Raw genomic sequence first — 20,044 nt, 5'->3', positions numbered from 1 at the left:
TCAACATTTGAAGTGGATCAAAACCTTTCATCAAAGTTGTCCTAAAACCTTCTTCTTAGGACAACTTTGATTAACTTTTTTGATCCACTTCAAATGTTGACTAGTGTATTTAGTTTATATTAAAGGGATAGTTCACCCAAATATAATGTATGATATAATATATATGATTTTCTTTGTTCTGCTGAACACAAATTAAGATATTTGGAAGAATGTTTGTAACCAAACTGATCTCGCCCCCCATTGACCATAGTAGGAAAATACTATGATAGTCAATGGGGGGCGAGATCTGCTTGGTTACAAACATTCTTCCAAATATCTTAATTTGTGTTCAGCAGAACAAAGAAATTCATAAAGGTTTGGAACTACTTGAGGTAAATGATGACAGTTTTTATATTTGGGTGAGCTATCCCTTTAACTTATATTATTGTTACTTTGTTCTTTGTTTTTTCCCCTACTCACTACAGCATACTGTTATTTGTATTATTTTATTTATTTGAATAAAAAATAAAAAAATATTTATTTATTTAAAGCACCCCCATAGCACTCACTGTACCCCAATTTGAAAACCCGTAATACCATATTTATAATACTGTAGTAGTATTATAAGTAATATTTGACCACATAAGAAATATATTTATTAATTATAATTCTTATATGGTCAAAAATTACTTATTACTGTGGTAATGCTAACGACACTAATATATATATATATATATATATATATATATATATATATATATATATATATATATATATATATATATATATATATATATATATATATATATACATATACACACACACATATTGCTACATTTTTTTAATAATAATAATTACAAATATTTATAACGATCTTGCAATACTTGCAAAATATTGTGCACTGTACGATCTTGGCTAGGCGTTTGAAAAAATGTCCCTTTTGGTCTGCCGTTGAGGTTTGCGCATGCGGAGTTGTTGTCACTGCCACATTACCGCCTGAGCCTGCGGTGAAGAGGTGCTCATCCACCATCGTATTCAGCACGATCACTTGATCTTTGCATGATCAAAACGGCCTGGCGAGCGATTAATGAACAAAACTCCATCCAAACCAAGCAGTGGACTAATACCAGAAGCCGAAAGCAGCTCTTATTACCTCCTCAGCAGCCGCTGGTGAGTGATTTTACGCGCTGCTTTTGTTGTCTGAATGTATGGGTAGAGAGAGAAACGTGAGCAGAGAAAAGACATTCATCAATTTGTACATTTATGTTATGGGGGATGGGACGGGCGACTGAAACGATCGCGGTAAAACCATGAATTTAGACACGAAGATGTGTAAATTACTTACATAAAATGTGCTGCAGGTGATCTATCGTTTCTCTGAGGCCCTGTCTCTCAGATAGCCTAGCTGCTAACAGTGATGGTGTTTTCACTGATCTGACACAGGCACGAGCTTTGTAAATTATATCTAGGTTTTAGCTTTGGTGTTCATTCAAATGATTTTAGACTTTGGTCAATGTCCCATTCCCAACAGTCTTTCCATGCATATTGTGGAGATGTGGAGTGTACCTGTTTTCTACTACTTTTATCATTAGTGTACAATTAACAAATTGTTTGTTCAGATGGGTCATATACAGTGTGTTTACATGTACAGGTGTGCTTAAAACAGCATGTACTCCTTCCAGAATGTGAAAGATTGTAAAATTGCACAAGTTCTTCATTTTATTTATGTAAAAAAAATAATTGAAATTGATCTAATTATTCTGTTTATTCGTTTACATACCCTAGGTGCTTTATTTTGCAATTGTCCACAGTGGTAACGTTGGGATCTCAACATCATATAGTGGGAAAAAGCTCAAACGTGCAGAGCATGCTGGGAAATCAACATTTGTACACATGGAGGCTTTTTGTCAGTGGGGCAGATTCACAGCCCTCGACAAACTAGGGACAATGATGCCGAGAAGCCAAAACACTATATTAAAATGTAATTTTAAGTATGTGGATATTTAAATGTGATTGTAAATTAAATGTATTATGTTACTATTTGGTTTGTAACAGATCCACATTAAATAGCTTAATTAGGACAGTACAAAATGCTTTTAGGTATTTCATATTCTGCAAGAAGTACATTTGCCAAGGTAAATTAAATATACAAACGTATGCAGAACTGTATGATATTCATACTGGCTAGATGTTGTGAAAACCAACCAGATAACACCCACACCTGAGAGATTCGACAGATGTTGATGTGATATCTGAACACCCCACTGAATTCCTCCATTTACTGTGTATTGGCCAAATTAGAAGACTTTCACACTAATCAGTACTTCTCTGTTGGACAGTCAGGTTGACGTTGAACTTGCTTCTGTGAACCCTTTCTCTCTAACTTGGTCGCCATGGCAACTGAGGAGAAGAAACCAGACACAGAGGCTACTAAAACACAGCCGGCATCAGCTGCCTCCGCCAGCCAGAGCAAGGTAAAAACATCGCTGGGAACGTCCATCTGCGCCATAGTTTTCGGCTTGGTTTTGGATGATTTGTATGTTGTGTAACAGATATACCGGTATAAAAATGGTATAGCAGCCTTATTACAGAAATGTGCTTATCTGTGACAATATCTTTTATCCTTATTGTGTCATTAATGATGTGCGTTCTGCTCCATCTCAGTCAGCACCTGTGAAGCCAAACTACACCTTGAAATTCACACTGGCTGGTCATACAAAAGCAGTCTCTTCTGTCAAGTTCAGTCCAAGTGGGGAGTGGCTCGCCAGCTCATGTAAGTACTTGTAATAACACAGCACTTATATAGAATATTTAGAATATTTGTTGCATATAAAACAAGGCTTCCCAAAATTGCTTTTGTCAGTCAAACCCCTTTGACATAAAATATTTCTTCAAGTATTCCTGAGTTAATATTTCCATAATTGAAAAACACATTTGCATGTTCAAGGTTCAGGTGAATAAAATGGAAATTTTATTATAAAATTTTAAAATTCACACTTAAAGTTTAAACAGGAAGAACTCTTACAGTGATAATAATAATAATAATAATAATATATGTATTATTATTATTATTATTATTGTAAACTTATAAAAATGAAGACAGAAATGTACTTGTGTAAATCTTGTTCAAAAGTTTGGGATTTCCTGTTATGCTCACCAAGGCTGCATTTATTTGATAAAAAAAAACTGTAATATTGTGAAATATTTTTACAATTTAAAATAACTGATTTCTATTTGAATATATTTTAAAAAGTAATTTATTGCTGTGATGGACAGCTGAATTTTCAGCATCATTACTCCAGTCTTTGGTGTCACATGATCCTTCAGAAATCATGCTAATATGCTGATTTGCTGCTCGAGTAAAAAAAATTTTTTTTTAAAGAAATTAATACTTTCATTTAGCAATGATGCATTATATTGATCAAAAGTGTCAGTAAAGACACTTATAATGTTACAAAAGATTCTATTTCAAATAATTGTTGTTGTTTATTTATCAAAGAACATGTTTTTCTGTAATCAATCACACCCAACATTAAAGTTTTTAATATATTTTTCTATTAATATATTTGTGTAATATTTTCACATTGAATCTCAAATAATGTAGAAACAACATAAAGACGGTATATTTTAAATATTTGTTTAATGGCATGTTTTTTTTTTTTTACTAAGCACTGTGAATGAAGGACTCTATCACTGATTCCAGTACTGATACTGATGTCTCTCTTACATGTCTTTTTTTTTTTTTTTTCTTAATTTTAGCCATTAATTAGAGCCACTCAACATTACAGTCTAGTGAAAGCTATCAATTTTAACATTTAATAGGCTTATAATTAAAAATAACAACTTTTAATTTAAGTGAACAATCTTCACATAAACCCATTGTGATTAATGTCACATTTAACTGTGCTTTTAATGGTTTAAAGGGTTAGTTCACCCAAAAATGAAAATTGTCATTAATTACTCGCCCTCATGTTGTTCCATACCTGTAAGACAACCTCTTCGGAACACAAGTGAAGATCTTTTTGTCACTTTGACGCTTCAAAAAGTTCATAAAGAATTCATGATCCATATGAATTGAGCGGTTTAGTCCAATTTTTCTGAAGCGCGTCATATTTATGTGAATATTGTTTTAAGTTCAGTTAAATTAAGTTATTTTTTTAAAGCCTAATATATGTTGAAATTTATAGTTTTTAGTTATACTGTAATGTTGAATGTCTATAATTAATGTTTAAAAAAAAATCATTATATTCATAGAGACATCAGTACCAGTATTAGTATCAAAGATACTGGCCTTTTTTCATAAAAAGATGCCATTAAAGAAACATTTAAAATATACTGCCTTTGTCTTTTGTACATTAATTTGGTGAGTAACTGTGAAATTATTACAATACAAAATATTTAAAAACTCCTATGTTTTTAATCATGATTAATTACAGAGTATGAGTGATTTAATCAAATGACAGCACTAATACAGTAATGTTAATAATCTTTATAGCAAAAAAAGTTGGAAATTATGCAAATGTGAAAATAAAGTGGCCCTGGTGCACATTGTGTTGCTAAATGCATGTTATAAGCGACATGCAGAGTGGTAGTTTGTGTGGAGCAGCATTTACTGCAAACCAAGCCATTCCACGTGACACCAGAACACAGTGCATCTGACTAAATTGCAGCCTTTTGAGATTTTAAAATCACACTAAGCTATATTATTGCTTCAATTTTATTGTAATTGCAGCCCAATTTATTTTTTATTTCAATACTTGGATTTAAAGGTGCCCAAGAATGCTTTTTCACAAGATGTAATATAAGTCTAAGGTGTCCTCTGAATGTGTCTGTGAAGTTTCAGCTCAAAATACCCCATAGATTTTTTTTAAATTAATTTTTTTAACTGCCTATTTTGGGGCATCATTAACTATGCACTGATTTTTTCAGCGCACCGCCCCTTTATTTCGCGTGCTCCCTGCCACACGAGCTCTCGACTATATTACAGCACATTTACAAAGTTCACACAGCTAATATAACCCTCAAATGGATCTTTACAAGATGTTCTTCATGCATGCTGTATGCATGCTTCGCATTATGTGAGTAAAGTATTTATTTTGATGTTTATATTTGATTCTCTATGAGTTTGAGGCTATGCTCTGTGGCTAACGGCTAATGCTACACTGTTGGAGAGATTTATAAAGAATGAAGTTGTGTTTATGAATTATACAGACTGCAAGTGTTTAAAAATGAAAATAGCGACGACTCTTGTCTCCGTGAATTCAGTAAGAAACGATGGTACAGTACATTAGCAACATGTTAACGAAACATTTAGAAAGACAATTTACAAATATCACTAAAAATATCATGCTATCATGAATCATGTCAGTTATTATTGCTCCATCTGCCATTTTTCGCTGTTGTTCTTGCTCGCTTACCTAGTCTGTTGATTCACCTGTGCAGATCCAGACGTTACTGGCTGCCCTTGTCTAATGCCTTTCATAATGTTGGGAACATGGGCTGGCATATGCAAATAATGGGGCGTACACCCCGACTGTTACGTAACAGTCGGTGTTATGTTGAGATCCGCGTGTTTTCCGGAAATCTTTTAAACAAATGAGATTTACATAAGAAAGAGAAAGCAATGGAGTTTGAAACTCAATGTATGTCTTTTCCATGTAATGAACTCTTGTTATTCAACTCTGCCAAGGTAAATTCAAATTTTGAATCTAGGGCATCTTTAATTTATTATTAGCTTAATGAAAATATTTTTTTGTTTTTTTTTGTCCTCTCTCATCCAGCTGCTGATAAATTGATAAAAATATGGGGTGCATATGATGGCAAGTTTGAGAAAACGATATCTGGACACAAACTTGTGAGTATCTCAAAAGATCCATGATCTGAGTAGTGCTGCTTTTACTGTATGAGGTTTATGTGACCTGATTTTTTATTTGTATTTTTCTGACCTGTAGGGCATCTCAGACGTGGCATGGTCCTCTGACTCCAACCTCCTGGTCTCTGCTTCCGATGACAAGACTCTGAAGATCTGGGACGTGAGCTCTGTAAGTCAACATCACTAAGCTGAACCTATGTACAATATACAATGTAAAGCATCTGAGCTGTTGAAATCAAGTGCATTGAATATACAGAGCCTATGTGCATCCTGTTAGTTATTTTCAGACAGATGTTAATACAAAAAAAGATTCAATTTATTACAGCACAATTTATCATATTCAGGACCTTTCCCCTTTCTGTTTTTTTTTTTTTTATATCACCAGGGAAAGTGTTTAAAGACACTGAAGGGTCACAGCAACTACGTATTTTGCTGTAACTTCAACCCCCAGTCCAATCTCATTGTATCTGGATCTGTAAGTCCATTCACAATCATTTGTCATTTTACAACTTTGTTAATTCAGGCATACAACTTGCTAATTAATATCTCCACGGCAGTTTGATGAGAGCGTGAGGATTTGGGATGTGAAAACGGGGAAATGTCTGAAGACGCTGCCAGCGCACTCGGATCCCGTCTCTGCGGTGCGTGTTTTTTTTTTTTTTTTTTTTTTTTTTTTTTTTTTTTTTTTTTTTTTAAACTTGACCTATTATGATCAAATATTCAAATTCATAGATATACTTTAAGTGATATTTAGATTTTTTTTTAATTGTAAATTTGTATTTGTTGTTTTATTTTAGGTTCATTTCAACAGAGATGGTTCATTGATTGTGTCCAGCAGTTATGATGGACTTTGGTAAGTGAGCTTTTGCTGTGAAAATTTTTTTGAGAAGATGTCAGAATGTCAGATGCATAACTAACAACCATACCCACTTTTTTTGACTTTTAAACAGTCGTATCTGGGACACAGCATCAGGCCAGTGCCTTAAAACGCTTATCGGTAAGTTGACCAGTGTTTTACATTAAATAACTTGTTCAGACTAGTTTTAAAGGCAACAATTTGTCTAAAAGTTGAGAATTTAACTTATGCACAAAATTAGAATATCGCATAAAACATTTGTGAATAAAGCACCGTTTTCATCCCATGTGTTCAAGGTAACAAAATAGTTACTTCCTGGGAAATTGCCACAAAATATCTGATAAAAATGAAAGTTGCTGCAATTGGAGAAGCCACTCTTGGCTCTTTTTTCGTACATAATAAATGACTTGCACCTCAGAGCTCACAGGCGAAATGCAACAAATACTGTCGTGTTATCCTCCGTCCTGATGCCTGGTACCATTCATTATACACAATCATTTTGATGACAGACTTTGGCTCTGGAATTCCAGAATGATCAAACCAACATTTGAGATGCTGTGCATTGAAATTGGTCTGCTCATTAGTCCAGTTATCCAATCACATCCTCTGTTGAGGCAGATTTTTTTGTTGCTCATTAATGGATTCATTCGATTAAATTTGTTTCCATTATAGTTTATGCACATGTATTCTTATTGAATATAAAATTATGCACCTCAAATGAGCACAAATTTATTTTCATCCATCTTTTCTCAAAGAAAGCATATACAGTAGGCAACCTAGGGCACGCAGAGAGGTAATTGCGAGAGGTGTATGTATTTCATTCAGATAAAGTACCTCGTACCTGCATACAGATCTACTTTTTGAGGTAATAATTCCTCATAGTAACAGCTTGTTTTATTAAGTTATACATTATAAATACTATTAAAGTGTGAGAATTAAACTGCACAAAGGGTGCAGCTCTGACAAACCCATTAGTGCATCAAGTGCACGCAAGTTACTGACTAACAGCTTACAGCTTGTTCATAGTCAATGCTATAAATTTCTGAGATATTCAACCAGGTATATTGAGTTCTATTAAAAATTCCACACAAACGAAATGACTGATGCATGTGGAAACTTCATTCATGCGTACCTGGTCATTTCATGTGCATAGCTATCCAGTTGTGAAAAGACTGAAAGAGAGAGCATTTTTTCGCATTTGTCCAAATTAACCTGGACAAAATGCATCTGGTTGTTGAAGCCACAAATTGAAATTTTACTTCTCCTAAAATGGTAAGCTAAACATGCAAGAGTGTGTTATAGCGGCTCCCGGTACCCAGATATGACAACTGCAACACGCATCGGGGAGGAGTAGCTGAGCCGACGTGTAAACTGCCGCAAATAAAACTTAAAGTTCAGCGTCAAATCCTGAAACTCAACACGCAGTCCTTTTCATTAAAAGTAGTGACACTAAATGATCCTACCAGTGCTGATGCCGCTCTTTATCCAGTTGCGGTCTTTGATCTTGAAATTGGCTGATGATAAATAAAATGAAGCTCATATCTTGTTTGAACTCCGTTAAATTTGAATAAAGCATGGAAATTGAAGAATAGATTTATATTCATTTTGTGGAGACACATTTATTATGCCAAGTGTAAATGGAACAGTTTTAACAAAATGGATGGCTATCCGATAAGTTAAAACTCATGAATGACCAGGTGTAAATGGGCCCATTAGAAAATCTGCTCTTCAAAGTCTAATTTAAACCTCAAAACAAACTAAAGGATTTTGACACATGTAAAACAATTTTATAAAAAATTGCTTCAGATATATTTAAGGTTCTGCACTATTTCTGTGTTAGCCATTAAGAATATTTGATATGTTTATGTGCATTTATACATGGGGGAGGGGGGTGGATTAACTTAAAAATGGGACTTCATGGCAGAAAGGTTGCTTACCCCCTGATATACAGGCATTATAAATAATGTATACATTCACAAATATTTAACAGATGATGACAACCCACCTGTGTCATTTGTGAAATTCTCCCCCAATGGCAAATACATCCTGGCTGCCACTCTGGATAAGTGAGTCATAGACTTCCTTTTATTCTGAGCCTTTTTTTGCTGCCCATTCTTTTAAAAAGAAAAGAGAGAGAGAGAGAGAGAATAGTCATGAAGTAGTAATTTATATTAATCCATGGCCTTTGAAAAGACTCATACATTTTTTTTGTGTGTGTGTGTGTGTTTTAGCACTTTGAAGCTTTGGGACTACAGCAAAGGAAAGGTTAGAGTTTTTCTGTTTAGTTTGTGCATTGTTTAATAATAAAAAAAGCTCTGTCTGTGTATAACACTACCATTTTCTCTTGTTTAGTGTTTGAAAACCTATACTGGTCATAAAAATGAGAAGTACTGCATATTTGCTAATTTCTCCGTGACTGGTGGAAAGGTATGTAGGCTTTACACTATACTAATCAGTTGCTTACCATAACACACTGACACAGGCTATCAGCAAACTCATGAATTTTGTGTTGTTCAGAAGTATTAAAGGTGCTACAGAGGATGTTTTGTTTTATACATTTTTGCAATATTACTTGAAACTGTCTTTACTAACTGATAAAAGGCTGTTTATTAGGTGCACTGAAAGGAATAATATCAATATATACATCATCTGTGCACGAGGTAGGGCCTTAAAAACATCAGCCAATCGTTTACGCGATCATCGCTTAACCGATTGGCCCTCTGGCTTGTCAATCACTGCCATTACGTTCCTTGTTAAAGACGTGCGCGGATTGTCCCTCTGGCTTGTCAATCACTGCCATGATGTTCCTTGTGCGAGACGTGCACAGCTGCGCACTCCAGTAACTTTCCACACTCCACAGGCGCTGCATGCAATGTTTTTGTCAGGAGACAGGAGTAACAACTGCAGATTATGAGTTACCTGCGGTGAGTCCGACATAATGAATCCACTAACACGACACAGCGAATGCCGGGGGTAAACAATCGTGTTCCAATACTCGTGCAGGAGTTTTGGGAGGCGTTCCCTCGAAATGAGCTGTGAAGGAGGGGGGTTGTTCTTACGCATGCGCTCATTTCAAAAACTCACTAACAGTCTTTGGTTTCTCAATCGTTGAAAACATCCTCTATAGCACCTTTAAACTATTATTGCCGAAAGTGATTTTACATTTTGAAAGAGGTTTTTCTTTTCTTTCTTTTTTTCCCCTTTTTAGTGGATTGTCTCTGGCTCAGAGGACAACATGGTCTATATCTGGAACCTTCAGACCAAGGAGATTGTACAGAAACTACAGGGGCACACAGGTAGGAGCAGTTTAAACAGTTTAAACATTACCTGCTAATAGCTTCAGCTAAGCAGTGCTAAATTTGACAAATTTCTTTTATTTCAGTAATACTTTGTTTTTTGATTGTCATATTTAATCATTTACTCCATAAAATGGCGTTTAGTTGTTGCACGATTATCATCACACACACACGTATACAAGTTCAGCAAAAAAGAAAAAAGAAACGTCCCTTTTTCAGGATAATGTATTTTAAAGATAATTTTATAAAATCCAAATAAGCTTTACAGATCATTATTGGAAAAGGTTTAAACAATATTTTTCATGCTTGTTCACTGAACCATGAACAATTATTGCACATGCACCTGTGGAACAGTCCCTAAGACACTAACAGTTTACAGGTGCTAGACAATTAAGATCACAGTTCCAATAACTTAGGACATTAAAGAGATCTTTCTACTGACTCCACAAGAAATATGCCCAGAGTCCCTGCTTACCTGTGTGAACATGCCATAGTCCTGCTGCAGAGGTGGCCAGAGCAATAAACTGCAATGTCCTTAATGTAAGACGCTGAAGACAGTGCTACAGGGAGACAGGAAGGAAACAGCTGATCGTCCTTGCAGTGGCAAACCACATGTAACTATATGTCCCCTCAGACATGTTTGTAAACTTGCAAGTGCCTCTGTGGAAAAGGAAAAGTGGAGTGGAGGGACTCGTTATTTAATTTCTGGAATTCAGTTCAAAGTTTGTCTCAGTTGATAAATCTTTTTTTTTTTTCATACAAATATTTACATGTTAAAATTTACACCCAAAAATGAAAATTTCTGTCATTAATTACTCACCTCGTTCCACACCCGTAAGACCTTTGTTCATCTTCAGAACACAAATTAAGATATTTTTGATGAAATCCGAGAGGTATATGACTCATCTATAGACAGCAATATAATCACTACTTTCAAGGTCCAGAAAGGAACTAAAGACGTTGTTAAAACAGTCGACGTGACTGCAGTGGTTCAACCTTGTGACGAGAATACTTTTTGTGTGCAAAAAGCAAAACAAAAATAACGACTTTATTAAACAATTTCTTCTCTTCCCTGTCATTATCCATACACAGTTGATGCAGTAAGCACATGTTTATTTTTGAATGCCTGCTCAGTATTGGCCAAAGCTGATCACGTGAGCAGTACGAAGCATGCATGTGATGCTGACACAGGAGCCGTCCAATAATGAGTCTGCGTTCTGACGTAGAACCTGGAAGCACTGGATGTAAACAACGTATGAGAATGACAGAGAAGATACCGTTGAATAAAGTCTTTATTTTTGTTTTTGCGCACAAAAAATATGCTTGTCGCTTTATAACATTAAGGTTGAACCACTGTAGTCACATGAACTGTTTTAACAATGTCTTTAGTTCCTTTCTGGACCTTGAAAGTGGTGATTATATTGCTGTCTATAGATGAGTCATATACCTCTCAGATTTCATCAAAAATAATTTGTTTAATTTGTGTTCTGAAGATGAACGAAGGTCTTACAGGTGTGGAACGACGTGAGGGTTAGTAATTAATGACAGAAAAAAGCTGTTGTAAGGAAGACGTTTATTTTTTCTGAATTTTTTAATAACTGCACTTCTAATGTAGTTTGAAAATAATAATCTCATCTTTTTTTTTTTTCTTTTGCAGATGTGGTGATCTCAACTGCATGTCACCCCACAGAAAATATCATTGCATCAGCAGCACTAGAAAATGACAAAACCATCAAACTTTGGAAGAGCGACTGCTAAGCCTCAAGCTTATTTTACTTTATTATTGTTATTTTTTTAATTAATTTTGTACTATTCATTTTGTGGGGAGGGGGGGAAGAGACTTTTGTTTTTCATTTGAAAAGGTTCATGCAGCGCTGTTCACATTGACATCAAGGCTTGGCAAGAGGATTGGTGAAAGCGCCCTACCCCGTCATACCCTCTCCTAACACAGCACCCTTCTCTCCACTCATGTGCACAAAAAAAAATCACTTTCTCTCTGCCTTGCCGCCAGCTCTCGCTCATCAGTTTAAGCATCCAGCAAAACTGTAAATCTAGGCAGCTTTATTTGAAATCCACAGACCTGTTAGGACAAAGAGCATTCATGTCTTTTTCCTGTAAGTTTTGTAGAATCAGTGATGGTTTGCACACTTCCTGAAGCCAGCATAATGCCTTTGGCACATTTTAAGTGGCCATTTTAACAAAAATGTTTGGAGTATTACATTTCTCTGCCTGATTTTGTCATTTCCATTAGCAATTTGCAGCTTCACTCCATTGTTTGGCCAAAAAGAGGTTTCACAAACACCTCAAATACTTACTTTGACTTGCTGATGTCAAATCAAACCTCCATGTATGAAATGTGTTGTGTGGCAGAAGGATCTTTTGAACATCCACTATTTCATGTTTATTTCTGTACAGCATAAAATTGCAAATGTTACAACAGCAATTAAAACAATTCATTGTGTAATAGTTGCTAAGCTAATTGTCAGACATCGTTTATGGTTTTCAGTGGCTTTTAGTGTTGTCTAGGCAGTGCTAACAATAAAACTCCTCTCTTTTGTTTTAAAGGCTTATTGCAGTTACAGACATAATGTATGCCAAAAGTTTACTTTATTCCTACAGCTGTAATTACTTGTAACACCTTTGTTCATATCAGTTTTGGTGCTTTTGATAAAAAATAAAACTGTACAATACATCGGGATGGAGTAGCAGTTTGGTCGGAGTTTTCAAAGAAAGCATTACCAGTAGACTAAAGTTTCACAAACTATAAATATTCATTCTAAGCTACAATGAAAAATTCTTACCTGCACAATCTGGTAAAAGACAGTTTCTAACGATTGTTATGTGGTTACAATTACACAACATATGCAAGGAGGAGTGTTGCTGTGATCTGAATATGCCATAATCTTATATCTCGTGACCAAAAGCAGTCTCGATGTATTTAGAGCCTTGAGATGTTTTCTGTACCTGACACTTTGTACATATTTGCAGCTTCTCTGTTCTTTGATATGTTTACTTTTTGTTCTGTGGTCTTTTTAACTGTCTCAAGTAGCTGATAGTACTTCAAGACTGTTTTTTTTTGTTTTTTTTGCTTGATGTGGATGATGGTTTGGCATAAACCCATCCTCTGCTTCTGGACTCTCTCTGTTTCTTTGTTTTTGGTCAGATTTCCAGTGCACTGCAGTGATGACAGGGGCCGCATGAGGAATTGTATCTGTATTGCATTTAGTCACTTTGGACATGACCTGTGACTCAATAAAGATTTTTTTACCTGTATCAGTGCAACATTGTCCATGCATTTATACAACTGATGTAGTTAAATTATTACACTGTAAACCCTAACACTCAAGATAATGGTTTGAGAAGGACAAACTTAAAGGATTAGTCCACTTTTAAATGCACTTTTCCTGATAAATTTAGTCACCCCCATGTCATCCAAGATGTTCATGTCTTTCTTTCATCAGTCGAAAAGAAATGAAGGTTTTTGAGGAAAACATTCCAGGATTATTCTCCTTACAGTGGATTTCAATGGCTACCAACAGGTTGAAGGTCAAAATCACAGTTTCAGTGCAGCTTCAAGGGCTTTAAACGATACCAGATGAGTAATAAGGGTCTTATCTAGCGAATCGATCGGTCATTTTCGAAATAAATACAACCGTTTATGCTTTATAAACAAAGTATCGCCTTGAACGTACTTTCCGCTTCCGCATTCTTCATAACGCTTACGCTGAATGTCCTACACCTTCCCTATTCTACTTACGGAAAGAACGCGGCGCCAGTTTCGTTTTTTTCCGTAACTTGAATAGGGAAGGCGTACGACATTCAGCGTAAAGGTGCGGTCACACTGCACTTTTCGTTCCATTGACTTCCATTCAAACGCATGCGAATGCGTCAGACCGGAAACGCAAGCTCGTGCGAAAAATTTCGCATTTCGCTGCGTTCCAAAGTTCAAGTTTGGTGAACTCTGACCTGCGAATTCGCATCACGTGAGGACGTGCGACCAGTAGAAGATCGATTCGTCACGGCATGACCTCTTGGCTGAATGAAAAGAATTATATTTTTGCAGTAAAGTCGAGTAGGTTCTATATTTTTACATTTTAAATGTATTACTTTAAGTTATGTGTTGAATTCATGCTTATAAAAAAGACGCTGTAGATCGTGACGTCATATCACGACCGTTACAGCATCCGAAAAAATTTCGCACGAGGGGAGGCCCCAAGATGGCGCTCTGATAAGACGTGCATTAGAGAGCTCCGCAAATTCAAACTAATATTTTAATTGTAGTGCAATAACAAAGACCATTCAGTTACATTTTGGTGCATATGTGATTGTAGTAACATTTAGAATGACTGAGAATGGGAAAATCTGAGAAGAGGAAAAACAAGAACGTGTATCAGGTTAAGGCTAACCCGACTAATAAAGCTAACGTTACTTCAGTGACGCAACAAGGCCCGAACAAACTTTTGAGTGAAAATTTGCATGATTACCTCGAGTCAGAAATGGATTCTGCAGATATCATGCCTGCTGAGGTAATATTTCCTCCTCTTCCCCAAACTCCAAGCGAGTCTCCTTTAATTAAACAACGGAAGATAGAAAGCCTTGATACTGCCAGTATTCTCTCACAGTTCAAAGAACTCTCGCGTCTGATTAACAATCGATCTGATGCACTGGAAAGAATGGTGGGTGAGAATGCACGAGCGATCGCGAGCATGAAAGAGACCATCACTGAAAACACCAAACAGATAACCAACGTGAAGACAGCTGTTGAGTTTGTGAGTGCCGAAGTTAATGATGTTAAAACCCGACTCGGCACAATGAAATCACAAGTGAAAAATGTTGAGACGAAATCGTCCGAGCAAGAAAAACGTCTCTCTCACATCGAAGGATACACGCGTCGATGGAATCTGAGAGTTTACGGGATCCCCGAAAAGGAGAGGGAGGATGTTCGGGAGAGTGTCATCCAGGTATGCCAACAGCTTTTACCAGAAGCAAGGGATAAACTTCCATACATTGTTGACACTGTACATCGACTCGGTCGTAAACAGATGAGCAACGACAAACCTAGAGGGATCATCGTTCAGTTTACATCGCGTTTCTATCGTGACGCAATTTGGCGAGCAGCGAAGGACTCTCAGTTTCTCAGAAACAACAACTTAAAAATCTCAGAGGATCTGTCTCCGACGGATAGAGAAAACAGAAAGAAACTGGCCTCTCGTAGAACAAGCACGGCGAGATAACAAGCGGGCCTATTTTGTAGGAGGTAGGGCCTTTGTGAATGGCATGGAAATATTCCCACCAACTTGAATTCTCCTTTCTTCTCTTCGTTTACCTGCTCCACTCTAGAGTAGAACTGCACACTTTTGTACTTGAGGAGTTTTATATAAACAAACTTGTGTGCTTGTACGCTGAACAGCAATGCCTTTATTCTGTTAATCTACCTCTTTGGATTTCAACCCTGTTCTAATGGGTTTAGTTTAGAATTTATTGAACAAAACGAGGAGCTTTGGTGCGAATGCTGTTTAGCAATGTGTGGATTACCTGTTCTCCTATTATATTATGTTCTGGTGTTAATAATTTATGAATATTTATTTTATACTGCACTACATAATTACTTTGGTATCTTTTGTTATAGAATTTGCTGAGCTCCGTTATGCGCATACTTCCTAGTAGATAAGTGCGTTTTCTTGCTACGTTATTCGTATAATATTTCTTGAAGGTTTTATTTAATTTTTCCTGTTTTTTTTTTTTTTATGTCATGGTTCTGTCTATTATTTCTTTTAATGTTAGAGGGCTAAGAAACCTTACCAAACGCAAGGCTATCTTTTTATACCTTAAACAGTTTAACTCTGACTTCTATTTTTTACAAGAATGTCATTCAGTCAAAGAAGATTTAAATTTTTGGAGATCACAATGGGGCATGGACCTGTGGATGTCCCATGGAACATCAAACTCAGCTGGGGTTTGCATCTTACGTCATCGCTTTAATGGGAAAATTCTTTTTTCAGACTGTGATCCAAATGGACGATATATTTGTCTTTTACTTGAAATTTCAGATACTACGTTTATTGTTACCAATCTCTACGGATTTAATCAACAAAAGGAAAATGAAAATTTCTTTTATCGAATGGAAGAACGTATGCTTTCACTGTTAAATAATTACCCCAACTCTTATTTGGTTTTCGGAGGCGATTTCAATGTGGTTATGGACAATAATATTGATAGATGGCCCCCCAAATCTAATACGCCTAACTCCAACTACTTAAAGATGTTCATGCAAAGATTTTCTTTGGCTGATAGCTGGAGAGAAACCCACCCATCTTTAAAAGTATTTACATGGAGTAATAACACTCTCTCGTGCCAATCTCGTATTGACCTATGGCTTACTTCAAAGGACCTGCATAATATTTCATCTGACATTATACCTTTGCCTTTATCTGATCATAAATGTGTTACTATTCGAATCCCTCTTTCAAATAATATTAACTCATATAGATCTCCCTCTTATTGGAAGCTTAATAATTCAATCCTCTCTTATGATGAAGTAAGAAACAAAATTGATGATATCATTACTACCTTTTGGAAAAAAGCAAAAGAAGAAAATAATTATTGCAGCAATTGGGAGCTAACCAAATATGAAATTTGTAAGTTTTTTCGTAAATTCAGTGGTGACTTAGCTAAAAAGAGGAAATCCTATGAGAATGAAGTAATTTTTAAAATTGCCAAACTTTTAGCCAAAAATATAGAAGATATTACTGATTCGGAAAAAGCTGAACTTGCTGAACAGCAACAGCAATTAGATAAAATATATAAAGATAAAGCTGAAGGAGCCTACATACGGTCGCGCAGAAAATGGCTCGAGGAAGGTGAACAAAGCTCTGCGTATTTCTTTAGATTAGAAAGGGAGCAAGCCAAAAATAATAATATAACAAAACTCATAATTGATGGAACAATAAGTGAAGATCAGAAAATTATTGGAAAATTTTGCGCTAAATTTTACAGTGAATTATATACATCCAAATTTTGCTACCAAGATGCCAATGATTTTTTTGAGTCTCTCCAGAATGTACAGCAGTTGAATATGGTAGATAAAGCCTTTTGTGACAGCCCTATTGCCTTGAAAGAAATTGTTGATGCAATTAGTATGTTAAAAAATGGAAAATCTCCAGGAAATGATGGACTCACCTCAGAGTTTTATAAATTGTTTAGCAAAAAAATAGCACCTTTTTTATTAGAAGTTTTTAAAGAAAGTACAGAAAAAACATTTCTCCCCCCCACCTTATGTCAGGTAATAATTACTCTAATCCCAAAGCCAAACAAAGATCCCCTTCTCATAGACAATTGGCGTCCAATCTCCTTACTAAATAATGACTACAAAATAATAGCATTAGTTCTGGCTAAAAGACTAAAATGTGTGTTAAACTCAATTATTGATGAAACGCAGTCTGGATTTTTGCCTAACAGACATATTTCAAACAACATACGTTTAATATTAGATATGTTAGACTATTCACATTTACTTCAAAAAGAAAGCTTTATTTTATTTTTAGACTATTATAAAGCGTTTGATACGCTAGAACATGAATTTTTGTTTCAAGCACTACATAGAATTGGCTTTGGGGATTCCTTTTGTAATATGATCAAAATGTTGTACGTGAACAGTAATAGTTCAATTAAATTAAGTAATTGTACCTCTCCCAGATTTTTCTTAAATCGAGGTGTTCGACAGGGATGTCCAGTCTCTCCCTATATTTTCCTGATTGCGACACAATTTCTAAGCTCATACATCAAAACAAGCCGTCTAAAAGGCATCAGTATTGGAAATACAGAGATAATTATTACTCAGTTAGCAGATGATACTGCTCTGTTCTTAGAAGACTCTCTCCAAATACCAACAGCTCTACATATTCTTCAGCGTTTCTCTAAAGCTTCAGGCTTACATCTTAATCTTAATAAATGTGAATTTCTTCCAGTTAAAAATAGTATGGCCTCTTCAATTAATGGTATTGCAGTTAAAAATTGTGTTACATATTTGGGTATACAGATAACTAAAGATAACCTTAGATGCTCTGCAAATTTTAACCCTATTATTACAAAAACAAAAAAAAGGTTCAATTGCTGGCTACAGAGAGACCTTTCTTTGAAAGGCAGAAGTTTGCTTGTTAAAGCAGAAGGTCTATCTCGCCTCACTTATGCCGCTCAATCATTGTACATTAATAACCCCACATGTAAAGTAATCGATGGAATCTTATCTAAATTTTTATGGAAAAACAAGCCCCATTATTTAAAAAAATCAGTCATATTAAATTCTCAGAATAAAGGTGGTTTAAACTTTCTTGACTTTAACTCATTAAATAATACAATTAAAATAAATTGGCTTAATCATTTCCTCAAAAATCCCGCCTCCATTTGGAATATTTTTCCTCATTCTGTCTTCTCACAGCTTGGTGGTGCAAAATTTGTCTTAATGTGTAACTATGATACCCAAAAATTCCCTATCAAGCTATCTAACTTTCACCAACAGGTTCTTCTGGCATGGACTCTTATTTACAAACATAATTTTTCTCCTCACCGGTGTTACATATGGAACAATAGGAATATTTTATTTAAGAATAAATCTTTGTTTTATAATCAGTGGTTCAGTAATGGAATATTTCATGTTGGTCAGCTCTTTAACAAGGATGGTCTACTTTTTAGATATACAGAATTTCTTTTACAATATAATATACCTGTAACTCCTAAAGAGTTTGCAACTGTTATGGATGCTATTCCATCTGGCTTATGCATGCTTTTCAGAAATTATACTGTATCTATAGAAACAATTCCCTTTCCTGAACCTGTTAACACACCTATTGGTGAAATATGTTTTACTGGAAAAAAAGGAAGAAATTATAAAATAAGAACTTTATTCCTTGAGAACATTGTCTCTGCCCCCCTGCAGTCTCATATTGGAACAACCTTTTTGATAATTTAAATTGGAAAAATATGTGGTCCATGCAACAAAGATTTTTCCTTACTAACAAAATAAAAGAAATAACTTTTAAATTGCTCCATAATATTTACCCTGTCAAACATGTTCTTAAGAAAAAATTTGGATCAGATTTTGACACTAAATGCTCCTTTTGTCAGAATGATACTGAAACACTTCTTCATTTGTTTTGGTCATGTAACTATACTTTTCAACTTTGGAAAGATGTAAGTTCTTTTATTTCAAGTACTATCTTACAGGGTTTTTCAATGAGTTCTAAATCTGTTATTTTTGGTTTCTTTACAGCAGATTCAAATGCCTGCTTTATAATAAACCTAATTCTCTTTCTATGTAGATTTTATATTCATAAATGTAAATTTTCAAATTGTAAACCTATTTTTCTAGTATTCTTTCAAGAGATAAAACATTACTTGCTCACAATTTCACTCTCACTTAACAAAAAAGCTCTTAAAACATGTACAGTTTGCACGGCCTACAAACTCTTTACTGTATTTAATGTATAATTTTTATTCATTTGTATGATGCCCTCTTTTTTTTTTTTTTTTTTTTTTTTTTTTTTTTTATGGTCTTTTACAGCTTTGAATTATGGTATTGTTATTTTTACTATGTTTTTTTTTTTTTTTTTCTGTATATTCTATTGGTATTATTCTTAATTGTTGTTGTTACATTTTGAGTTGTTTGTTCCATAGTGTAAACTAAGTGTTCAAATAAAGCATTCAAAAAAAGAAAAAAAAAAAAAAAAAAAATTTCGCACGTTCAAAGTCTAGTGTGACGTTATGCTGCGTTCACACAAGACGCGACTTGCGCGAATAAATCGCGCTATTCGCGCGTAGTTGGACGCTTGAACATTTTGAGTTTACTCGCTTCATTCGCGCGTGAAAATCCCTTCACAACAGACGCGAATTCGCGTCATGAGAGGGGCTCTCCCGCTCCTTTATGTGTCCCAGACTCTCCCACTGCTGTAATTTTGACCTTCAATCTGTTGGTAGCCATTGAAATCCACTGTAAGGAGAAAAATCCTGGAATGTTTTCCTCAAAAACCTTCATTTCTTTTCGAC

At 35.2% G+C, this 20,044-nt stretch overlaps 1 protein-coding gene across 2 annotated transcripts; it reads left to right on the top strand.

Annotated features, from left to right (window-relative positions):
* The first annotated feature begins 922 nt into the window (after positions 1-922).
* Positions 923-13,276, top strand: wdr5 (WD repeat domain 5). Of its 2 annotated transcripts, none has more exons than XM_048165799.1 (14): positions 923-1,149; positions 2,323-2,453; positions 2,644-2,752; positions 5,760-5,833; positions 5,931-6,020; positions 6,237-6,326; positions 6,409-6,492; positions 6,649-6,704; positions 6,802-6,848; positions 8,698-8,773; positions 8,939-8,972; positions 9,060-9,134; positions 9,916-10,003; positions 11,661-13,276. In XM_048165799.1, the coding sequence occupies exons 2-14, from the start codon at positions 2,373-2,375 to the stop codon at positions 11,759-11,761; spliced, it is 1,005 nt and encodes a 334-aa protein (XP_048021756.1). In that variant the 5' UTR covers positions 923-1,149; positions 2,323-2,372; the 3' UTR covers positions 11,762-13,276. The 2 variants fall into 2 exon arrangements, with proteins under 2 accessions (XP_048021756.1, XP_048021755.1); XM_048165798.1 differs by having other exon boundaries at positions 924-1,149; positions 2,319-2,453.
* Positions 13,277-20,044: the final 6,768 nt, after the last annotated feature.

The sequence above is a fragment of the Megalobrama amblycephala genome, linkage group LG18 (assembly GCF_018812025.1).
Source record: "Megalobrama amblycephala isolate DHTTF-2021 linkage group LG18, ASM1881202v1, whole genome shotgun sequence".
NCBI classification, from domain to species: Eukaryota; Metazoa; Chordata; class Actinopteri; order Cypriniformes; family Xenocyprididae; genus Megalobrama; species Megalobrama amblycephala.
Note: the sequence above shows the minus strand (reverse complement) of the source record. Positions and strands in the feature narration are given on the sequence as shown.